Here is a 17,783-nt window from a genome sequence, read left to right as displayed (position 1 = left end):
AGAAGCAAAATACTTAGGGGAGAAATTAAGCTATTGGAATGACTGGTTATTGAATTGAACATGCTCCTCACACAGCTGGCAAAGAGCAAAATAAAGCTGAAATAAATTGATGACGACCACATTCTGGAGGAATGACAGTTTATCTTAGAAGAGAAAAGAACATTCAGCTTCTCTGCTAAAACAGCTTATAACACTGAGCATTTGGATACCTCTCTCACAAACAAAGAAATCGGTAGCAACCAGAACAACCACAATAGATCACTTTCTATACCCCACACCAGCATAACTGAGGGCAGAAGGTAAAATGAGTGCAAAATGCCACCATTCTGAGTTTAATATGTCCAATTAGCACTATTCTGATGGCTACAAAGGATGGAAAGCAACAGAGGATTATATTCATCATCCATTTCAAGTTGGCAAATAAACTGAGACCTTTTAAAAAAATCTAAAAAACCCCAAAAACCAAACCAACCAACCAAACAAAAAATCTCATACATTAGACAAGCTTTGGAATGGTTACAAGGCCAAGACCTATTGTTCTGGTTGAATTTGTTACAAGGCCTGGGCATATCATAGAGGAATATCTGTATTTGAATGTTTTCATCTTCCTGGTCATCTAATTCAGCTCCTTCCAGGGAGGTAATTTATTTTCTTCACTGTCACCTTCATTCACTAGGTTTAGTGATGAAATTGAGATGCATCAGCAGCCTTGAGCAGGGTGTCAATGCTACTTTGAATTTTCCTTCTCTTCTGTTTAATTGAATTTTCATTTGTATCTCCACAGTTATTTCCCCTTCAAGGCCTTCTCCCCTCTCCCTCCCCCCCTTTTCTCCACTCATCCATATAGATCATACAAGCATTTCTGGCAAGCACCAGCTGCAGATTTAAGTTCTTGGGCATCTTCTACTTTTAGAAAAGCACCAAGAGCTCAACACCCGTGCTTGTTCTGTAAAGCTTGAAGTGTGCTTTTCAGAATGACCAGTCTCTTTATTAACTCCACTGCCCTCTCAAAGACATATGTAAGACATGGAGGGCTGCAGAGCTATGCAGTTGTCACTGCAGCAGACAAAAAGCCATGTCTGGGTTTATAGTCTCTGTTTTGCTGGGTCAGCAAAGCCAAACAGGACTTTGCAGTAGCATTAAAAAGAGTTATTTTGAGATTTTTCCTCCATATTCCCCAAAAATTGCCCTGAGCTCCTGGCAGTCCAGCATTCCAAACACACCCTAGCCACAACCTCTCCACTTCCGATTTGTTTGCCATCAGCATAATGTTTCTTTCAGCTTTAAGCCTGCTTTATTACACACAAATTCACTAAGAGGGATCTGAGATGTAACCTGTGAAATCTCCCACCTTGAACTCGTATCGCTTCCTCCAACCACCTCCTTTCATTGTGGGGACTGAATAATTCCCGTCTGTGGTTGAGGATGGTCTCTCTTGCACTGGAAATCTTCAATACATGAAAACACACCAACTCCTCCATCCAAATTTTGGTACAAAGGCTAGAAAAGACACAGTTCCTCACAGAGATTCACCAGTCATACTTACTACTCCAGCTGAAAGTGATAAATGCTCTTCTGTGTAGAGAAGTAATTAGGAGAAGCAAGGAAAATTTCAGACAAAATCATCAGGCCATTGGAGAAAGTGCTTTAATGCAAAAACTACCTGCAGTTGAGCAATATACAATTCATATAACAATTTAAATACTTGTGTCTTTAAGTCATTTACAAGTAAACTATGCAGAACACTGAGAAAAATGTAATCTAATAGAATTCTGCATTAGGACAGAGATGGACAAAATGAACTTTCCATGATCTACTCCATCACCCACTCATATAATTTCTACTTGTAATTCATTATTCTGAAGCTGTTTACCATTTTGTCTATGACAAGGGCAACTTCCATCAATGAGTTCTTGAATGTGGAATTCCTGGCTCATTATCAGAGGAAACGGAGATTCTCATTTGAATATTCACCTTTCTTGCTCTTGTACGCAGTACTTGATCCATCACTGAAAAGCTGACACTGTCTCTGGCACCGATGCTCCGTCAATCTGACATAACCTGAGAGATATTCAGGGTATGTTTTGCTACTCAGTGAAAAACTACAGCACTTCAGTCATTAATAATTAAGTGTGAGTTTGCAATTGGATATAAGATCTGCTTCTGTACCTATGTAGGTTTGCATTTATTTTTACACTCATCACACTGCTGTTGGATATATACTGCAGGAACTTTGGGTAAACAGTGAAGTGTCTTTCCACTTATGGTAAGGACCACTACTTGCAATAATATGTATTAAGGAGGTCTTCTAGGAGATAATAAATCAGAGATTAAAGAAAGACTGCTTGTAACTGAAGTTGAATTGAATCAGTTTCTTTCCTCTTCCCCCATGTTTTGATGTTGGTTATGGAAGGATGTATTTTAAAAACAAAAAGTACATTATATCATTATGTCTTTTAGCTTGTGGAGTTTTGAGTCCTGCTTTTACAGCCTCATTTGGGAAGTTAGTCTTTGAGTCTTACCATGAAAATAGAGCTTGCTAGGATCTCTCTTGTAGGCAATCTCTTATGGTAACATCCTACACTGCAAACGGGGGGTTGCCATTTCTGCTACCAGCTTTTGCCCTTAACAGCTCTGACAACTCTAATCCTCTTACTCTGGGCACTTGCTTTGAGCAAGGTTCACATAAAGATGTCAGTGTCCAGTCCATGTATTGTTGTATCAAGCTGCTGTCAGTCTTCTAGATGACTGCTTAGTAAACAACCTCATTTTGTTATCCAAAGCCTGAACTGGATCATGATTCCTTGTTTGACTCCTGCTTCAGAAGATCAATCTTTGTCCCTTTCTGCCTCTTTTTCACTATCTACACTAAGTTCTTGTCTTGCCTGGTGGCGTCAAACCTCTGCCAGGCTGGCCATTTCTCTCCTGCATGTTTGTAAGTGATGTTACAAGTAAACAAAACATGTATTTAGGGCCTTATTTTCTATTTCCTTGGGGGATTATGCAGGAACACAGTTGAAGCCAGCAGGTTACTACTGCAAAAGGCAATGGGAGTGGTGAATTGTTCAAATTCAGAAGCAAGTGGGGTTTCAAAGAACACTAAACAGTGTGGTGTGCTTTCTTGGATTTTCCTAAGTTCCTTAACATATAGCATCTTCTTTTAGGGAAAAAGGTGTTTAAGTGGGAAGCCTTTTTTTAAGGAAAAGAGGAAACACAAAACTTACAGAGGAAGGGGATAGGGTAGGGTCCTTCTGGAGCTCTTGAGAAACTATGAATGTGACAAGTACCTTTCACAAGAAAGACTTTCTAGCCTGATTTATTTACAGTAAGAGCGCAAAAGGTGTCCTAATGAAGCTGTGAACTGGTGAGCCCTTATAAGGCCAGGGGAGCGCTGGGATAGCTCACTGTCTGAATTGGGAGATGGGTGAAGATGCAATTCTGTATCTCCCTTTAAAAGGCAGCAGTGACCTATGCCAACCACCTTGAGCACCAAGGTTGTGGTAACCACATCAATGACAGGCTTTTAATGCAAGCTTCAAAATTTGCTCCTAGTAACATGGAATTTGCAAGTGTTGTTCAGCACTCCTGTAATCAGGATTCTGTAGCATTCTGGCACCTCAAGAGGGAAAGTTACCTTATAAATGACAAAGACTGTGTCTAAGGCTGAGGGAAAATAGAAGAGAGAAGTCTCCAAAGCCCAGGACAGCTAAAGCTTGTTATAAAACCAGAGCGATCATTCTAGTGTGAAGCAAACCTGAGCTTTGCATTAAAAATGCAAATGTGATTGAAATAGCATAACCAGATTAAATGGATTTGACCTCTAGAAGCATGAAAGATGGTCTAAATACAGTGAAACAGCAACAAATGGCTGCACTTTCCTTTGCGTTATGCATCACAGGAAATTTATTTAAAACAACACAGAAATTTCAAGCCAGTGAGAGATTTGCGCTTCTTTTACAAGAACTCATAGAGAAAATAAGGCTGGGTTGAGAAAAAACACCCATCATTTAAATGCCAAAAGGTACAGAAGAACTTAGAAACTACTTTTCAATCTTCAGTGTGACTGATTTACCCTCAAAAATTAAGCCCTAGCACACAGAACTAGCCAGGAGTGACTGAATCATTCAATACAAGACCACATCTCAACCTTCAGTACATTGCTGCCTTAAGGGAGCATTTGACAGACATTTCTTTCTGAGTTTTTTGGGGGTTTTTTTGAGTTATGTTAGCTCTTATCGGTGCCACAGTCTGGTTCACCGCACTGCCATACATCACCATACAATGCCACCATACCACCATAGCTGGTAGGGACAGACACCACCAACAAAATGAGATGTTAGTCAAACCTCAGCTTAGGATTTCAGAAGGCTGGCAGTAAAATGCTGTATGGAATAAATCCAAGAAGACAACACTCAGAAGCAAAGAAACAAACCAAAGTGGTGTGAAGGGGAATTAGGAATGATAACCAAACAATCCCAGCTAAGCCTGGCTTTTTATGCACTTGCAGGGAAAATTCTGCTAGTGCTGTGCAACACTGTCCCTCTGGTTTTCAGAGCTGTAGATCTTCAGTCAACATTGACATTAGGGACACTGAAAAAGGAGTCCAATTTGGATTTTCTTATAATTGAATAACTTGGGGTAGAGGTCCCTGTCCAGAGCAGAGCTACCATCTTATGTAGGCCAGGTTGCACAGGTCCTTGTCCTGTTGAGTTTTGAAAATCTTTAGGGATGATGACTCTCCCCTTTCCTGGGTCCAGTTGCACTTTTGCATCAACCTCCCCATGAAACATTTTTTCCTTATGTATATTCCATCTTAATTTCCATGAAATGCTTCTATGTTGCCTCTCATCCTTTCACTGTGTATCTCTAAGAAGAGTCTGGCTTCACCTTATCTCTGGCCCTCTTTGGGTGGTGGAAAGGAGCAGCAAGGTTTTCCTCAGCTTTCTCTTCTTCAGCTCCCTCAGCTCCCCTTTACTTGACCTGTGCACTAGCCCCACATACCATGGAGGGCCCAGTTTATCAGTGATTCACCCCTTGATTCAGGAGATCCAAAACTGAACATGACATTTCAGATGCTGCTTTGTGAGCACCAAGTGCGGGGGGAACAGGAAGATTTAGTTCCAGATGATTTCACACGACCTCATTTCTTGAAGTCATTAAATTCATACAAAATGCTACAATTAAACCTGCTCTTCCAAAAACCAGTGTTTTTTCCCTTCTCCTTATACAAGTAACATGGCAAAGAACTGTAACTGAAATAAATTTGAAAGCTGGTACCTGAGAGCTCCTGTGGCAAAAGAGAAATATATGTGGCATGAAAAAGCCCACAAGAATAATTTTTTTCCCTGATCTTTTATCTTCCAAAAAGTGTAAGAAACAGAATAATATTTGGACAATGGTTAGATACACAGAGTGACGCTAAAACTAGGGGGCAATCAGCACAAGCAGAGATGATGTCTTCAGCAAGGCTCAGGTGTAAACCCAGTTCTGTTCAAGCCCGTCGATGTTGATGTGCACAGTTTTAGAGAACTCAGTTGTTCTGGGGTTTGGGGTCTGAACATGAATGAAATGTGAGCTGCTGCCTAAACTTAACCACATACAAATTAATTGCAGCTCTAATTTGGAAGCCCTGTAAGTCCTGTGGCCTTGCTGCAGCAGTGCTGAGCTGTACAGTTGTCACACAGCTGTGGGGCTGCTGAAAACCAACAGCAGAGAGTAAAGCATGGAGTCAGTCTTCAGGAGGATCCAGACAACCATTTTGCTGAATGAGGAGGATTCTCCTGGAGAACAGACCGAGCAGGATGTGCCTGAGAGCTTCAGACAGGCTCTATGCTGCACCAGTGTGTGCCCAAGTTAGTGAGGGAGCCATTAAAAATGATCTTGGTTCTTTTAAAAATCTCCGTGTATTTGTCCAGTTACTTTAGAATTCAAATACATTTCTTTGGCTGGGTTTGTATCATTGTTCTGGACACTTTGTAAGAATTTTTTCCCAATTTTTTAACTGGAAACTCCAAAAACCTATTTCAAAGACCATGAAGGAGTAGTGAATAAAAAAGGAATTTAAATTTAGTCCTGTATACTGTGTATCTGTTTATGCCAGAAGCTCTCACCTATTTGTTTGATCTCAGATGGGGAAATCAGTACTATTTGATCTCACTGATCGGAGCTAAAAGTACCAGTGTAATAATTCCATTTTCATACTATGTCATGTAGGAAAAACTTTATAATTTGTTCAGCTAAATATGAATTTAAAATAAAGAGATTTCTTGAAAGTATCAGGAAACAGAAGTAGTAGATAAATAAAAACTTAGATAGAAAAATCAAGGCTAGATTCTGAATTATTTACTGAACCATATTAAAATTACTAATCACTAATTTTTTTACCATTTATGGGCTCTCTTAGTGTTTCTTTCCTCTTCACATGTTTGTTGTTGTTGAATGCTTTTAATAATTAGCTCTGCTGAAAGACACTGAACAGACATCAATGTGACCACAGAAGATACCAAGATTTTGATTTGCTGTCAATACCTGTATTCCCCAATGCCAACACTGGCTTTCCTCTTTCCTGCCCATCCCATCTCACAGCAGAGGTAAGATCTGGCTGGTCCCACCAACATGCTTCAGGGGAATTGTTATTAAGCACAAGGCTGTTGCCAGGATGGAGGTATTGGGGGGCCTTCCTCTTTTCTAATGTGACCCTGATGCCATCAGTCAGTGCTGGAGAAATGCCAACCCTGGAGCTGGGATTTGGCACCGCACTCCCCTGTTCCTCCTTACCAGTGTTTCACAAGGGCTCAGGGCACGCAGAGAGATGCAGATAACAAACCATGACCATCAGCTCATGTATCTACCATTTAAACATCTTAAATGCACACACTGAGCAGCCTCAGGTTTCTTGCTGAAGAACAGGTTGGACAGAAACCAACAGCAACAAGTTGATACAGCCCTGTGTCTTTTTTCCTGAGCTGTAAAAGCAGGAGGATATAAATTTATCGTACTGCTAAATTGAGGTAAACAAGGGCATGCTTCTAGGAGCTTTCTGCTTTATTAAGTAAACATCTCCTCATTCATGTGGAAAATTTTTTCCAATTTGGCTAAATAATTAATCACCAAAGAGTGACTGGTGATTAATGAACATTGTGATGACTTTCTGAGGTGTATGTTCATCATGACAATTTTCTTTCATCCCAGTGATTTGTGCTGGTGTTACTGACAAAATGTGATGATAAAGGCTCTGCAGTGTCTGTGGGGGGGGAACAAATATTCCAATGATAAAAATCTGTCAATTTTCGAACTTACAGTAGGTGAGATGGGTTCCCCACCTAACCTTTGGAAGGAGCATCTATTGCCTGGGCATCAGTGCGCCAGCCTGGCAATGAGTAATTAATTCCTTATTCTCAAGGGCCTCCTAGTAAGAGCTCTCTTTGGCCAGAACTGGTTTATTTGCAACAAGCTAAACCGCTCTGTAACCACCCCTGCTGTAACACCCTTTCACACTGCTTATAGATGTAAAGAGGCTGTGAGTAAATAAAAACAGATTCCCAAAATATACTGCATCAAATACTCAGTTCTGCACTACTTAGGAAGCCAAGCGGATTGTGTTACATTTAAAACTCATTTTGAGGATGGTATTTCCCTTCTGTGGATGAAGCTGAGCAGAAACCTTCATGCTGTGGAGGAGCACGTGCCTTGCCATGTCAACCACTTAGAAGCACAGGAGACTTGAAAAATTCACATAGCCTTATCTATTGCAATCTGAAATTAGGGCATGCAGATCCACATTGTAGTGCCATGGAAGTAATTTAAGATCTCACCATGAATTTTGGAGAGACCCAGAGCTGGTATGCATCAGTTCCACACAAAATTCCTCCAGAGATATGTACATGGGACGATTTCATTGGGAGACATCAAAATGAGATATTCTCCCTCCTTTGCTGTAAAGGAAGGAGCTGGATTATAGCAAGGTCCAGCTGTAATAAATAAGGAGCACTGTACTGGCAGTGAGGAAAGATCTCTGTATCACTGTGAGATAGCGCACATCACAGCTCTAGAAATCCACCTATAAAACCTCTCATTTCCTACCTAGATAATTCTGCTTAACATCCATTTTGTGCACTCAGCCTTTCCTATACACTTTTATTTAATGCTTTAAAACTGGAGCTACGAACTCCAATCAGCTCAAAGAGGGTGAGGATAAACCACCAATTTCTGCTAGGAGGTAGTATACATTTTTATCATTTAAGTGATATTTTCCCCAATAGAGGCCCATTCTGATCTCATTCCCTTCTGTAATGATTTCCAGCTGATGCAGAAATACTCCAAGTCTTGTACCAGACTGTGATGATGTGTACAAGTTGCTGTTGATTATGCTCTTGTAGACAAGAGCATTTAATACAAGTCTGAAGTTGCTGGAATCTCAAAGCATGTTGACTCACTGCTCTGCCTTTCAGACTGTTTAAAGCACTTGGGGGCTTATGTTTCAGAGGAGGGACATGCTCAGAGATGAAATATCCATTGCCAGCCTCCCTGCCAAGGTGTAAGACTGGGGTCATGAATTCTCTAAAGAGGATATTTTCTCTTGGACAAGTGAAAGGCTGCTAAACCACTCAACTGAAGACATTCTCCCTGTTCCTATGCTAAGTACCCTGACACATGCCAAAGAGAGGAGAATCCCTGTCCTTGTTATCAAACCCTATATTTCCTACCTGCTTCTGCTGAAACCTGCTCCCAATTTTCCTGGAACACCTCAACCCTAAACAGTCACTCAAGAGCTCTGGGCTTTGTCAGAGATCACACCTCAAAGCACTTACCAGGATCAGCATCTCCCAACCTTTTCCCATATGCAACTCCTGCAACACGAACCAGCAGAATTTCTGCTGAAAGACTGCACAAGTTATTCCGTAACAAATAGATGATAAATTGTCTTTGGCTCTTGAGAACACAAGACCCCACAGATGGGCCTGATGGGGAGAGGAGAGTTATTAACAGCCATGACCCAAACTCTATATTGCAGGAGGACCCTGTGTTACCCATACCTCTTGTCTCTCTCTCAAGCCGGTATATTCCAGCTCCTTTGTTTTAAGCTTACAGATTTTATACTCAGATAAAAGGTTTGCTGATGAACTAAAATCGTTTTTGGTGACCAAGCAAAGCAGGACATGCCCAAGAATAAAGAAAACCCAAGTAATTTCAGCTCTGCCAGTCCTTCCCTTGCATGTTAAAAACTATTGATTAGCAATTGGAAAATAGGTGTGATGTCAGAAACTACAGTTTCCTGGGCTCTGGGCTCCCTTCTGAGGGCATTCCCAGTTCTTTCTCAACATGAAAGCTGGGGAGAGTAAGCACTTTTATTGGTAAGTTAAGAAATGCCTCCATCAAGAGTTTTATTCTAATATCACAATAAGTACACAATGATTGAGTTTTGAATTAAAATACTTTTTTCTCAGCAGTAGAAAACCATCAGTTCCTTTGCTTTGTGTTACTCAGTAACATTTTTCAGCCTTTTGCCTTCTCTGGTTTTATGTAGATTCCTAAGTGCATCTTATAATCAGCACTGTAATCCTCCAACCTCCCTTAAATCTGTCATTTTCCTGAATAAAATAAAATAAAATAAAATAAAACAAAATAAAAGAAATAAAATAAAATGAGAATGATTCAACTAACAGTTCAAGGGGATTTTTACATTAGGCAGAGCATTTCTTCAGCATTAGAAAAAATGTGGCACAAATCATTAGTATTTCCCTCTATGAATAAAAGGGGAAAAAGCCCCAAACCTAAGGCAAGAAAAATGGCTGTAGATTTAATGTGCCAATGCCTTCCAGATAATTTTGTTTCCTGGTTTTGGTTTTGTGAATGAAACTTAGCAACATCCAGGATCCCACCAAGTGTCACACAAACATTTGAAATTCATCACATCTCATAAAATCTACAGATTGAACAGGTAACATCTTCAGTGTAGGAAGAACTTGGCCCAAAGTCCAGTGAGCTCAAAGACAGGATTTGGGGTCAGTAGCATTCAAATTGATTTGAAGTAAGTGAGATTGCTGGTCTCAATATTGCCAATGCTAAAAGGTATCAGGTTTCAAAAGTATCCAGCAACTGAGATGTATTTAGTTTCCTCACCTCGATTTGGGACGTTTTTTATTTTGCTCCCAATTCTTGAGTCCCCAGGCTAGAATAAGGTAACTTTTTTTAACTTTTCCTTGAAGTGAGGAGAGCTGGAAGTTTTCTTTCAAAAAACAAAATACACATCTAAGTAACGACCACCTGAAACTAGAGCTGATCCAGTCATCATGTGAGTCCAGGCTCCACAGAAGTAATTTCAGGCTCTACACAAACCCAAAAATATCAGGAGATTTGTAATAGCACCAGGAAAAGTGACTAGACTCTTAAACACCCTGGCCACTTGAACTGAGGTTCTGGCAATTCCCACCTCCTGGAGCTCCTCTTTAAACCAACATAATAAATAAAGGACCAAATCCCATCTTTCACACTCTGTTGCACTCAGGGTGTAACCATGGACTTCAGATGGTAAAGGATGGGTCTGTCTGTGCACTGCGTATGGCGACTGCCTCACTGGAAAAGCTTTTTGCTTTCTTCACTACCTGAGTAGGAGTTTGCAAAATTGAGCTCTTGGACTCTGCACTCGCATCATGCTTTCTGGCTGCACATCCACCAGCTTACAGGAGAGTTGTGATTTTGTATTCTGCAGATCCGGGAGAAACCAGGGCAGCTTGATACTTACAGAGGCAGGCTGAAACTCTGAAAGGGGACTGAAGAAAACTAGGTAATGATGAGTGTGAGAGACACTCCGGACTGCCTGGCTCTTACTCTCCAGCAACTTGCTCCTGCCTTGGCCATCAGTGAAGCACTTCTTCATTTCACTTCTTCTCTTGACCAGATGAAACAGAAGAGCCAAGCAGTGCCTTGACCTCCATTATTTGTCTCTTTTTCATTCTTTACCCATTTTGATTATCCTCCCTGTATTCCTCAGGTAAGCGCCCTGGAGAACTCACAGCAGGTATGAAGTTGTATGCCAGACAAATGGGAAAGGACAGACTGAAGAGGAAAACCACAACCTTCTTTCATTTGTTATCTAATTCATTTGTCAATCTAATGTCTCTTACAACTTCTGGGTTAGCCAAGCCATAAAACAAAACAGATCCCTGGTTACATTTGTGCAGCAGATTTGTCTCTTTCTTCTGAGCTCATTAAAACAACTGCTTTCATCTCATTAGATTGCTAAAACACTTCCAACAGGACTAGATGTGTCATGTCAGAATATGACAGGCAAATTTCTTTTAAGGCTTCAAAACTGGGTTGGAAGAGGAGAAGCTATGCAGTTCACTGTTATCACTGAAAGATATTTTTACTTTTTTGAGTCCCTAAAACAAGAAACAAATTAAGAACTGTCAAGGAAAAAGAAAAAACACAAACCCAAAATGTATTCCATCTTGTCTCCTGATATTGTTACTGCTTTTCTCTGAAATCTCTCACAGTGTAATAACAAGAGCCTTAAATATAAAAGAAGGAACTACGGTTGTTAATGTTTTGGCACAATTCAAAATCCAAGAGGAAGGAAATAAATGCTGGAAACATTATTACCCTTTGCAACTACAAGCCAAAATGAACAGCCTCACTTTTCTCTGTTCCCAGCTCTTATTCTGCTTGCCTGGTTCAGGGGCAATCTCCCTATGCTGTGCCACTGCAGAGTGTGGAACATGACACCCACAGCATCCAGGGATGCAAGAAAGCATCTGTGAAGGTGGGGAAAAAAGTTTTAGTGAGGGGAGAGCCCCCTCCTACAGCAGCCTCCACTGGGATGATCTCTGACATCCTGGCAGGAGACCTTGCCCTGCTCAGGGCAGGTAATGCACTGCCCAGCTCCCAGAGCTGCTCCAGCAGGCAGTTTGCTGCTGGTTTCACTGCAGGTTCCACTGCCAGAACAGCCCCACTGGAGCCTCCTTCCTGCTGGGGTCCGTGTGCCACATGCACGGTGCCAATTTCACACCCAGGGCAAAGTGCACTGGGACAGGTCTTGGGGGAATGATACGACTCCATTGGGAAGGCTGCAGCTCTTTCCCCTGCTTATTGAAACCCAGTTCAAATACTGCCCAGGTGCAGCCTGTCACTGCCCTTCTTTGGGCTTTAAATCACAGAAATCCTGGAAAACAACAGGAGACAAGTAAGGATGAGGATGGCTCAGCCTGACCTGGTGCTCTAGTGAGGTTCATGCCCCTGGGTTGCCAGCTCACACCACGACCAAACAGTTCCCAGAGGGAAGCAGAGCCGAGTGGGGCTCTGCACCCAGTGCCACAGGGCAGAGGAGCTGTGCTGGGGTGTGGGACAGACCAAGAAGACGCAGTTTGCAGCCCTGTCCCTGTGAAGATGCTGCAGAGGCGAAGCAACTCTGTGCTGTTAGCCCCTGTGGGGTGAAGTATTCCTGGGGGAAGGGGCTGCAAGTGTGAAATCACTATGGATTTGAGACACAGACATGCAGCAAAGAGCACTCAAGTGGGTGTTCACAACACATCATTTCATTTCAATGGCATTTGGCATCAAATTGCTGTAAAACCAGTAGGCGGGGATTGCTTCTCACTGAAGAAGTTCATTAGATTATAAGTAATTTGGTTACACAGAGAGCAAGTAGAACCTGGGGCTGTTTTGAGGGGCTTTTTGAAAAAGGTCAGAACAATATATCAGCCGGCTGTTGGGACTGATGGCTGCTGGGGAGGACATAGTAGATATTTCAAGATAAGCACTGTATACTAGTGTATTTTTCTACTGATTCTCCATTTCCATCCTCCTCATACTTAACATAAAAAACATTTTGTGAAAACTGGCACAGCAGAGAAGCCTAACAACTGAGTTACTACCAGCACTTCTGGTGAAGTGGCAGATAGCTGCTCTGGAGGACATGCAGGGCTGGCAGCTCCGGCATCTTGTGAAAGGAGCTGGACCCAGCTCTCTGCGCCCAGCTCAGCAGGGGACAGAAGCAGCTGCTTCTGCAGAAGCAAAATCCAAAGCTCAAGCTCCAAGATTTTTCCTGTGGGCAGGTGAAGCCATGTCTGCTCTGGAATGCCACACCTATCACTAACCCCTCCTTTGGGAAGGTGAAATATTGTCCTGGCTCACCATCCAGAACGGTGGCTGCTGAGTAGGTGGCAGGACCTTGTTTTTGAAGCCATGCCAGCTAACTCAGCCTCTCTGCGTAAGCACGATTAAACACTGAATTCCCTGGAAGCCTTGTGCTGATGGCAGCGATGGGGATGGTGTCACCACCCGAGCTCACCACTGGACCGTTGCATGGATTTAAGTGTCCTGCTAAGCAGTAAGAGATGGAGATATGCTCGGTGTCCTGCTCTGCTGGGGATTTTGAAGAGAAAGCACATTCACCAGAGTTTTATGTCCCCACAGAAATATCCTAGAATAAAATCACTCTCGATTTCATGCTACAATCCAGGTATTCCAGAAAAGAAGATTATAAGTTCCAAGTTCTGCATGTGCTCGACACTTATTTGAATATATAAGATCTAAAAAATGTTAACATCCATTGCACTCCTACATAGTGAATTTACTGAGATAGGGTGGTGTGAGTGGAAGATGAATTTCTCTTGTCCAGTAACTCTCACCTTCTAGCTTGCATTTTAAAGGAAATCCCCAGCTTTGCTTGGTTACAGATAGTTTTTAGACTAAGCTGAGTGAAAACAGAATCTGGTCACAGCCTGATTCTGAATGCTCTGGCACACTCTGGAGTCTCATTGGCTTGCACGGCACAACCATGCCTTTCAGGACTGTTCCTCTAACTAGCTTGGCTCTGACCCTTCATTTTGAGGCATGGGTAAAAGTATCTGGACTGCAGGACTGGTTGTGAAAAAAATACAGCAAAATTAATCAGCCAAGGTGGAGTAGTCAAAGTGCAAGGCTTAAGGGTGTCAAAACAACCATGGGTGCCAAGAAAAGTGTCATTCCTAGCCCGTGCTGCCAGTGTTTGAGATGTACATTCCAGACTCCAGTTCCACCTCTTTGTCATTCACCGGTTACCCTTTTTTTGTTCGATAACCCCCCATTCAGCAGCTAAAAGGTATCTCCAAATTTTTAACTAAAAAAACCCTAATTAAATTTGGAAATCCTTATCTCCATCCTGACTACACTCTCAAATTACTGTAATTTCTACTTCTTCTCCTGCTACCTAACATTTCAAGGATTAACTGGGCAGTGTGTAACCTCCTCTAGTCCTACGTAACAATGTCTGCTCTCTGTTCCTTTGTCTTAGCATTCTCCAATCTGTCTGTAGATTCCTGTGCTTGTTTTCAAAGCAATATCCAAGTGTGAAGCTGCTTTAGCCATTCATGAGGATGAGATTTATTATCTAGAAGCACACCAATAATACAGTATTAAAAAAATAGCAGTCTCTTTCATCAAAATCTAATGAACACGCGATTTAATCTTTATTAAGAATTCATTAGATTCTCAGCAAGCCTGTCTAATGGAGCCTGACCAGGTGAAATGCTAATGCCTACATTATATTTAAATTAATTTCCAGCAATGTGAGTTTCCCCGCGTTGCTCCCAGCACATCGCTCTCCTCGGCGCCCGCGGCTGCGCGGCTCCCTCCAGATGCTGCTGCCGTGCTCATGGCAACACCGCTGTCCCCACCCCAGCCTCCGCACACTTCGCTGGAGTTTCCACACTCACAGATGCCTCTCCCAATTTCCAACGCTACAAGCCCATCCACCATAGCAGCTTACTTGATGTTTTCATATCAGGCACAAAGCTGCAAGCCTTGCATGCCTTACTTTGAGTCATTTTAATGAAATGTGTGTGTGTGTATATATATATACACAAAATGGATATGTTTCAGTCCTCAATATACCAATCTAGTCCAGCAAACAGGTTATTATCTTGATGTGCTTTGCTTCAAAAAACAAGAGCTCTGCTCTTTGGAAAACAAGAGTGATTGTACCCTTATTGTATAGCCAGTGTGGTCACTGCCTGCCCTCCTGCCTATGGGCTCTACATGTGCACTCTGCTGTTGTAGTTCCTACAGCCTCTCCCTTCAACCAAAACCCATCGCCCGCCATTCCAGCATGCTTCTGCAGAAGCAGTTCCTAGAGATTAAATAATTTATTGGTGTTCATCTGCAGCGACATGTCTCCTGATCCACCTTTTGCACACAAACAAGAGCGAACCAAACCCACCCCACCCCACACCCGAATCAAACTGTGGGGGTGAAAGGGGGGAAAGCTCCCTTTCAAACAGTGAAAGGGGATAATCAGAGCCTCTACAGAAGCAGGGTACACAAACGTCTGTGGGGAAAGCCATGGACACTGCTGTGCACTGGAGGCGAGTCTCTTCACAGTGAGGAGACCTCCCAGCCCCGCAGAGCTTTGGGAAAAGCACTGCCTCAGGCGGGGATGATGGTTTCATTGAACCCCCGAGGGGTGGGCACAGCGGCCACAGAGCTGATACAGAAATATCCGGGTCACCCGCTATGCCACCCTGCCTGGAGGGGAGCTGGGCTGAAGGCCCAGATCTGCCCCTCTGGTGCACGCACATGGACGCGCACATGCACACCCACATTCACACACTCACACATACACACACTCACACGCACACACTCACGCACACACACACACGCACACCCGGGGGCGGCTACGGGGGCTCAGGGCAGCAGCTTGCGAGGGGCGCGGGCCCCTTTGGTTATTCCAGAGCCCCTGAGGCTTCTCCCCGGTCCCTCCGGAGGCAGCCAAGCGCGGCGCGGCCGCCGCCGGGAGGAGCCGCGCGGTGCCGGAGGGGCCCCGCCGCCGCCGCCGGTTCGAGCCCCCGCCGGGCGCTGTCCAGCGCGAACCGCCTGAACGCCGAGCCGGGACCCGCCCGTCGGCCCGCGCAGCCCCGGATCCCCGCGCCGGGACCCGCACGCCGCTCCCCGCGTCCCATCCACACCCATCTCTGAGCCTCTTCTCCTCGCTAAGCAACCCCGGTCCCGGGGGGGCCCCTCCCAGACACGGATCCCTCTGCAACCACCAGCATCGCAAAGCGGCAACCGCTCCCGGCTGAAATCCAGACCCTGAACCAGCGCCCAGGCTCGTTCTGTGATGGCGCCCGCCTTCAACCAGCCCGTCATGTTTGTAGCAGTGGGAGAATGGGGTATTTCATTGTATTTTAATTAAAAAAAAAAAAAAGGGTGGGGGCAGAATAGTCGCAGCACGGGTGTACCTCCATCCCTATTAGCCTTCCCTGCACCTGCTTTCCTACAGGCTGCATTTACACGAGCCAGGGGGATGCTTGGAAGAGACCTTGCGGTGGGGCTTTTCACTGCTGCTTATTACACGGTTACATCTAATTAAACACAGGAAGAGGGTGTGGGAAGCCCCAGCGAGGAACAGCGCCGAGTACCACAGGGAGACCCAGATCCCAGAGCAGGAGAGGCTTGAATGAGATGAGTGGCCAAGCTCGTCGTTCATTAATTAAAAGGAGAAGGTAGAAGCTCAATAAAAGGGGCTTTCAGTGATAGGAAGCCTTGGTTTAAATCCGCAGAGCCGGCAGATAACACCCCGACATTAAGCTTAACTGACAGCGGTTCGCTTCACGGGGACCTCTGCGCGGAGGGGGAAGGTGAGCTGCCGGCCTCCCTCCACCGCCGCCGGGGGCGAGGCCGCGGGGCGACGCTTCAGCACCAGCGGGCCCTGGACAGCGCCGGGAGCGGCGGCGGCCCCGCCGCGCTGTGCCTGCGCGGTCCCCTCAGGTAAACATGGCGCCCGCGGCCCTCGCTCACCTCCGCGAGCCCCCGCCCCGCTCTCCCGCTCCGCACCGCCGCTCACTCGCTCCCCCCGCGGGACTTACTTCATTTGCTTCACGATGGTGCTTTTTCCCGACTCTCCGGCTCCTGTTGGAAGAGAAATGAGGTGGGATAAGCGCGGGGGGGAAGGAGGAGGGGAGCGATGGGGGGGCGACCGGCGGGTTCTCACCGAGCAGGAGGAGTTTCACGTCTTTGGCCGCGCTGATCCCGTCCTCCTTCAGGTTCTTCTCGATGGCCTTGCTCCGCTCCAGGGCGGCTCTTTCCTCAGCACTCAGAGTACATCCCATGGCGGCGATGAAAATTTAAAAAAAAAAAAAATTAAAAAAAAAGGGGGGGGAGGGGGGGATGCAGCCCCCGCCGCCTCGGCTGGCTCCCGCGGGCAGAGAGGAGGAGGCGGCCGGGGGGCAGTAAAATAATTAAAGCAAATGGCCGTGAGGCTCCGGGTAGCGCAGCGCCTCCGCGGCGGGGCTCCCGGCTCCCTCCTGCCCCTCTCTCCCCGCGCCCGAGCGCTCAGTGCATCCAGCGGGGCTGCAGCGGGCACGGCGAGCTCTTCCCGGCCGGGAGGCGGAGGCGGAGGCGGGGGAGGAGGTGGAGGAGAAGGAGGAGGAAGCGGGTTGGCGGCGGGGGAGGGTCCGTCCCTCTCCCGTGCTCCCGGCTGTCGCTGTCCCCTCCTCGGCGGGCGGCGGCGGAGCCGAATGGAGGCGCGGGAGCGGCGGCGGGCGGGCGGGCGGAGGGAGCGCGGGGGCGCGCCGGGCTGCGCGCTCCCGCCGGCCTCGCCCGTGACGCGCGCGGCTCGCGCATGCTCGGGGCTGCCCCACCCGGCCCCGGGCCCGCTCCCGCTGCCCGCGGCCGCCCGCTCTGCACGGACCGGGGTCGCGGCCCCGGGGCCCGTCCCCTCGCCCCGGGCTCCGCCGCCTTGCCCCGGACGGGAGAGGCAGGGGCTCGGGCTGCTGCCCCCCGTTCTCGGTGGCTCAGAGCTGGGG

The 17,783-nt window shown here is 45.6% G+C and overlaps 1 protein-coding gene across 2 annotated transcripts in view; it reads right to left on the bottom strand.

Moving 5' to 3' along the window:
- The window catches only part of GNAO1 (G protein subunit alpha o1), a 143,157-nt gene extending 125,667 nt beyond the window's left edge, over window positions 1-17,490 (bottom strand). The window contains exons 1-2 of one of the 2 annotated variants that reach the window (XM_066194389.1): window positions 16,970-17,490; window positions 16,845-16,887 (exon numbers count right to left, since the gene is read on the bottom strand). In XM_066194389.1, the coding sequence (XP_066050486.1) occupies window positions 16,845-16,887; window positions 16,970-17,087 (161 nt within the window). In that variant the 5' untranslated portion in view covers window positions 17,088-17,490. The remainder of the gene's footprint in view (window positions 1-16,844; window positions 16,888-16,969) is intronic. The other variant, XM_066194388.1, reaches the window with a different exon arrangement.
- Window positions 17,491-17,783: the final 293 nt, after the last annotated feature.

The sequence above is a fragment of the Chamaea fasciata genome, unplaced genomic scaffold (genome assembly GCF_029207755.1).
Source record: "Chamaea fasciata isolate MVZ Bird 193981 ecotype frontalis unplaced genomic scaffold, bChaFas1.0.hap1 SCAF_12, whole genome shotgun sequence".
Classification (NCBI taxonomy): domain Eukaryota; kingdom Metazoa; phylum Chordata; class Aves; order Passeriformes; family Sylviidae; genus Chamaea; species Chamaea fasciata.
This window is presented reverse-complemented; position numbering and strand designations above follow the sequence as displayed.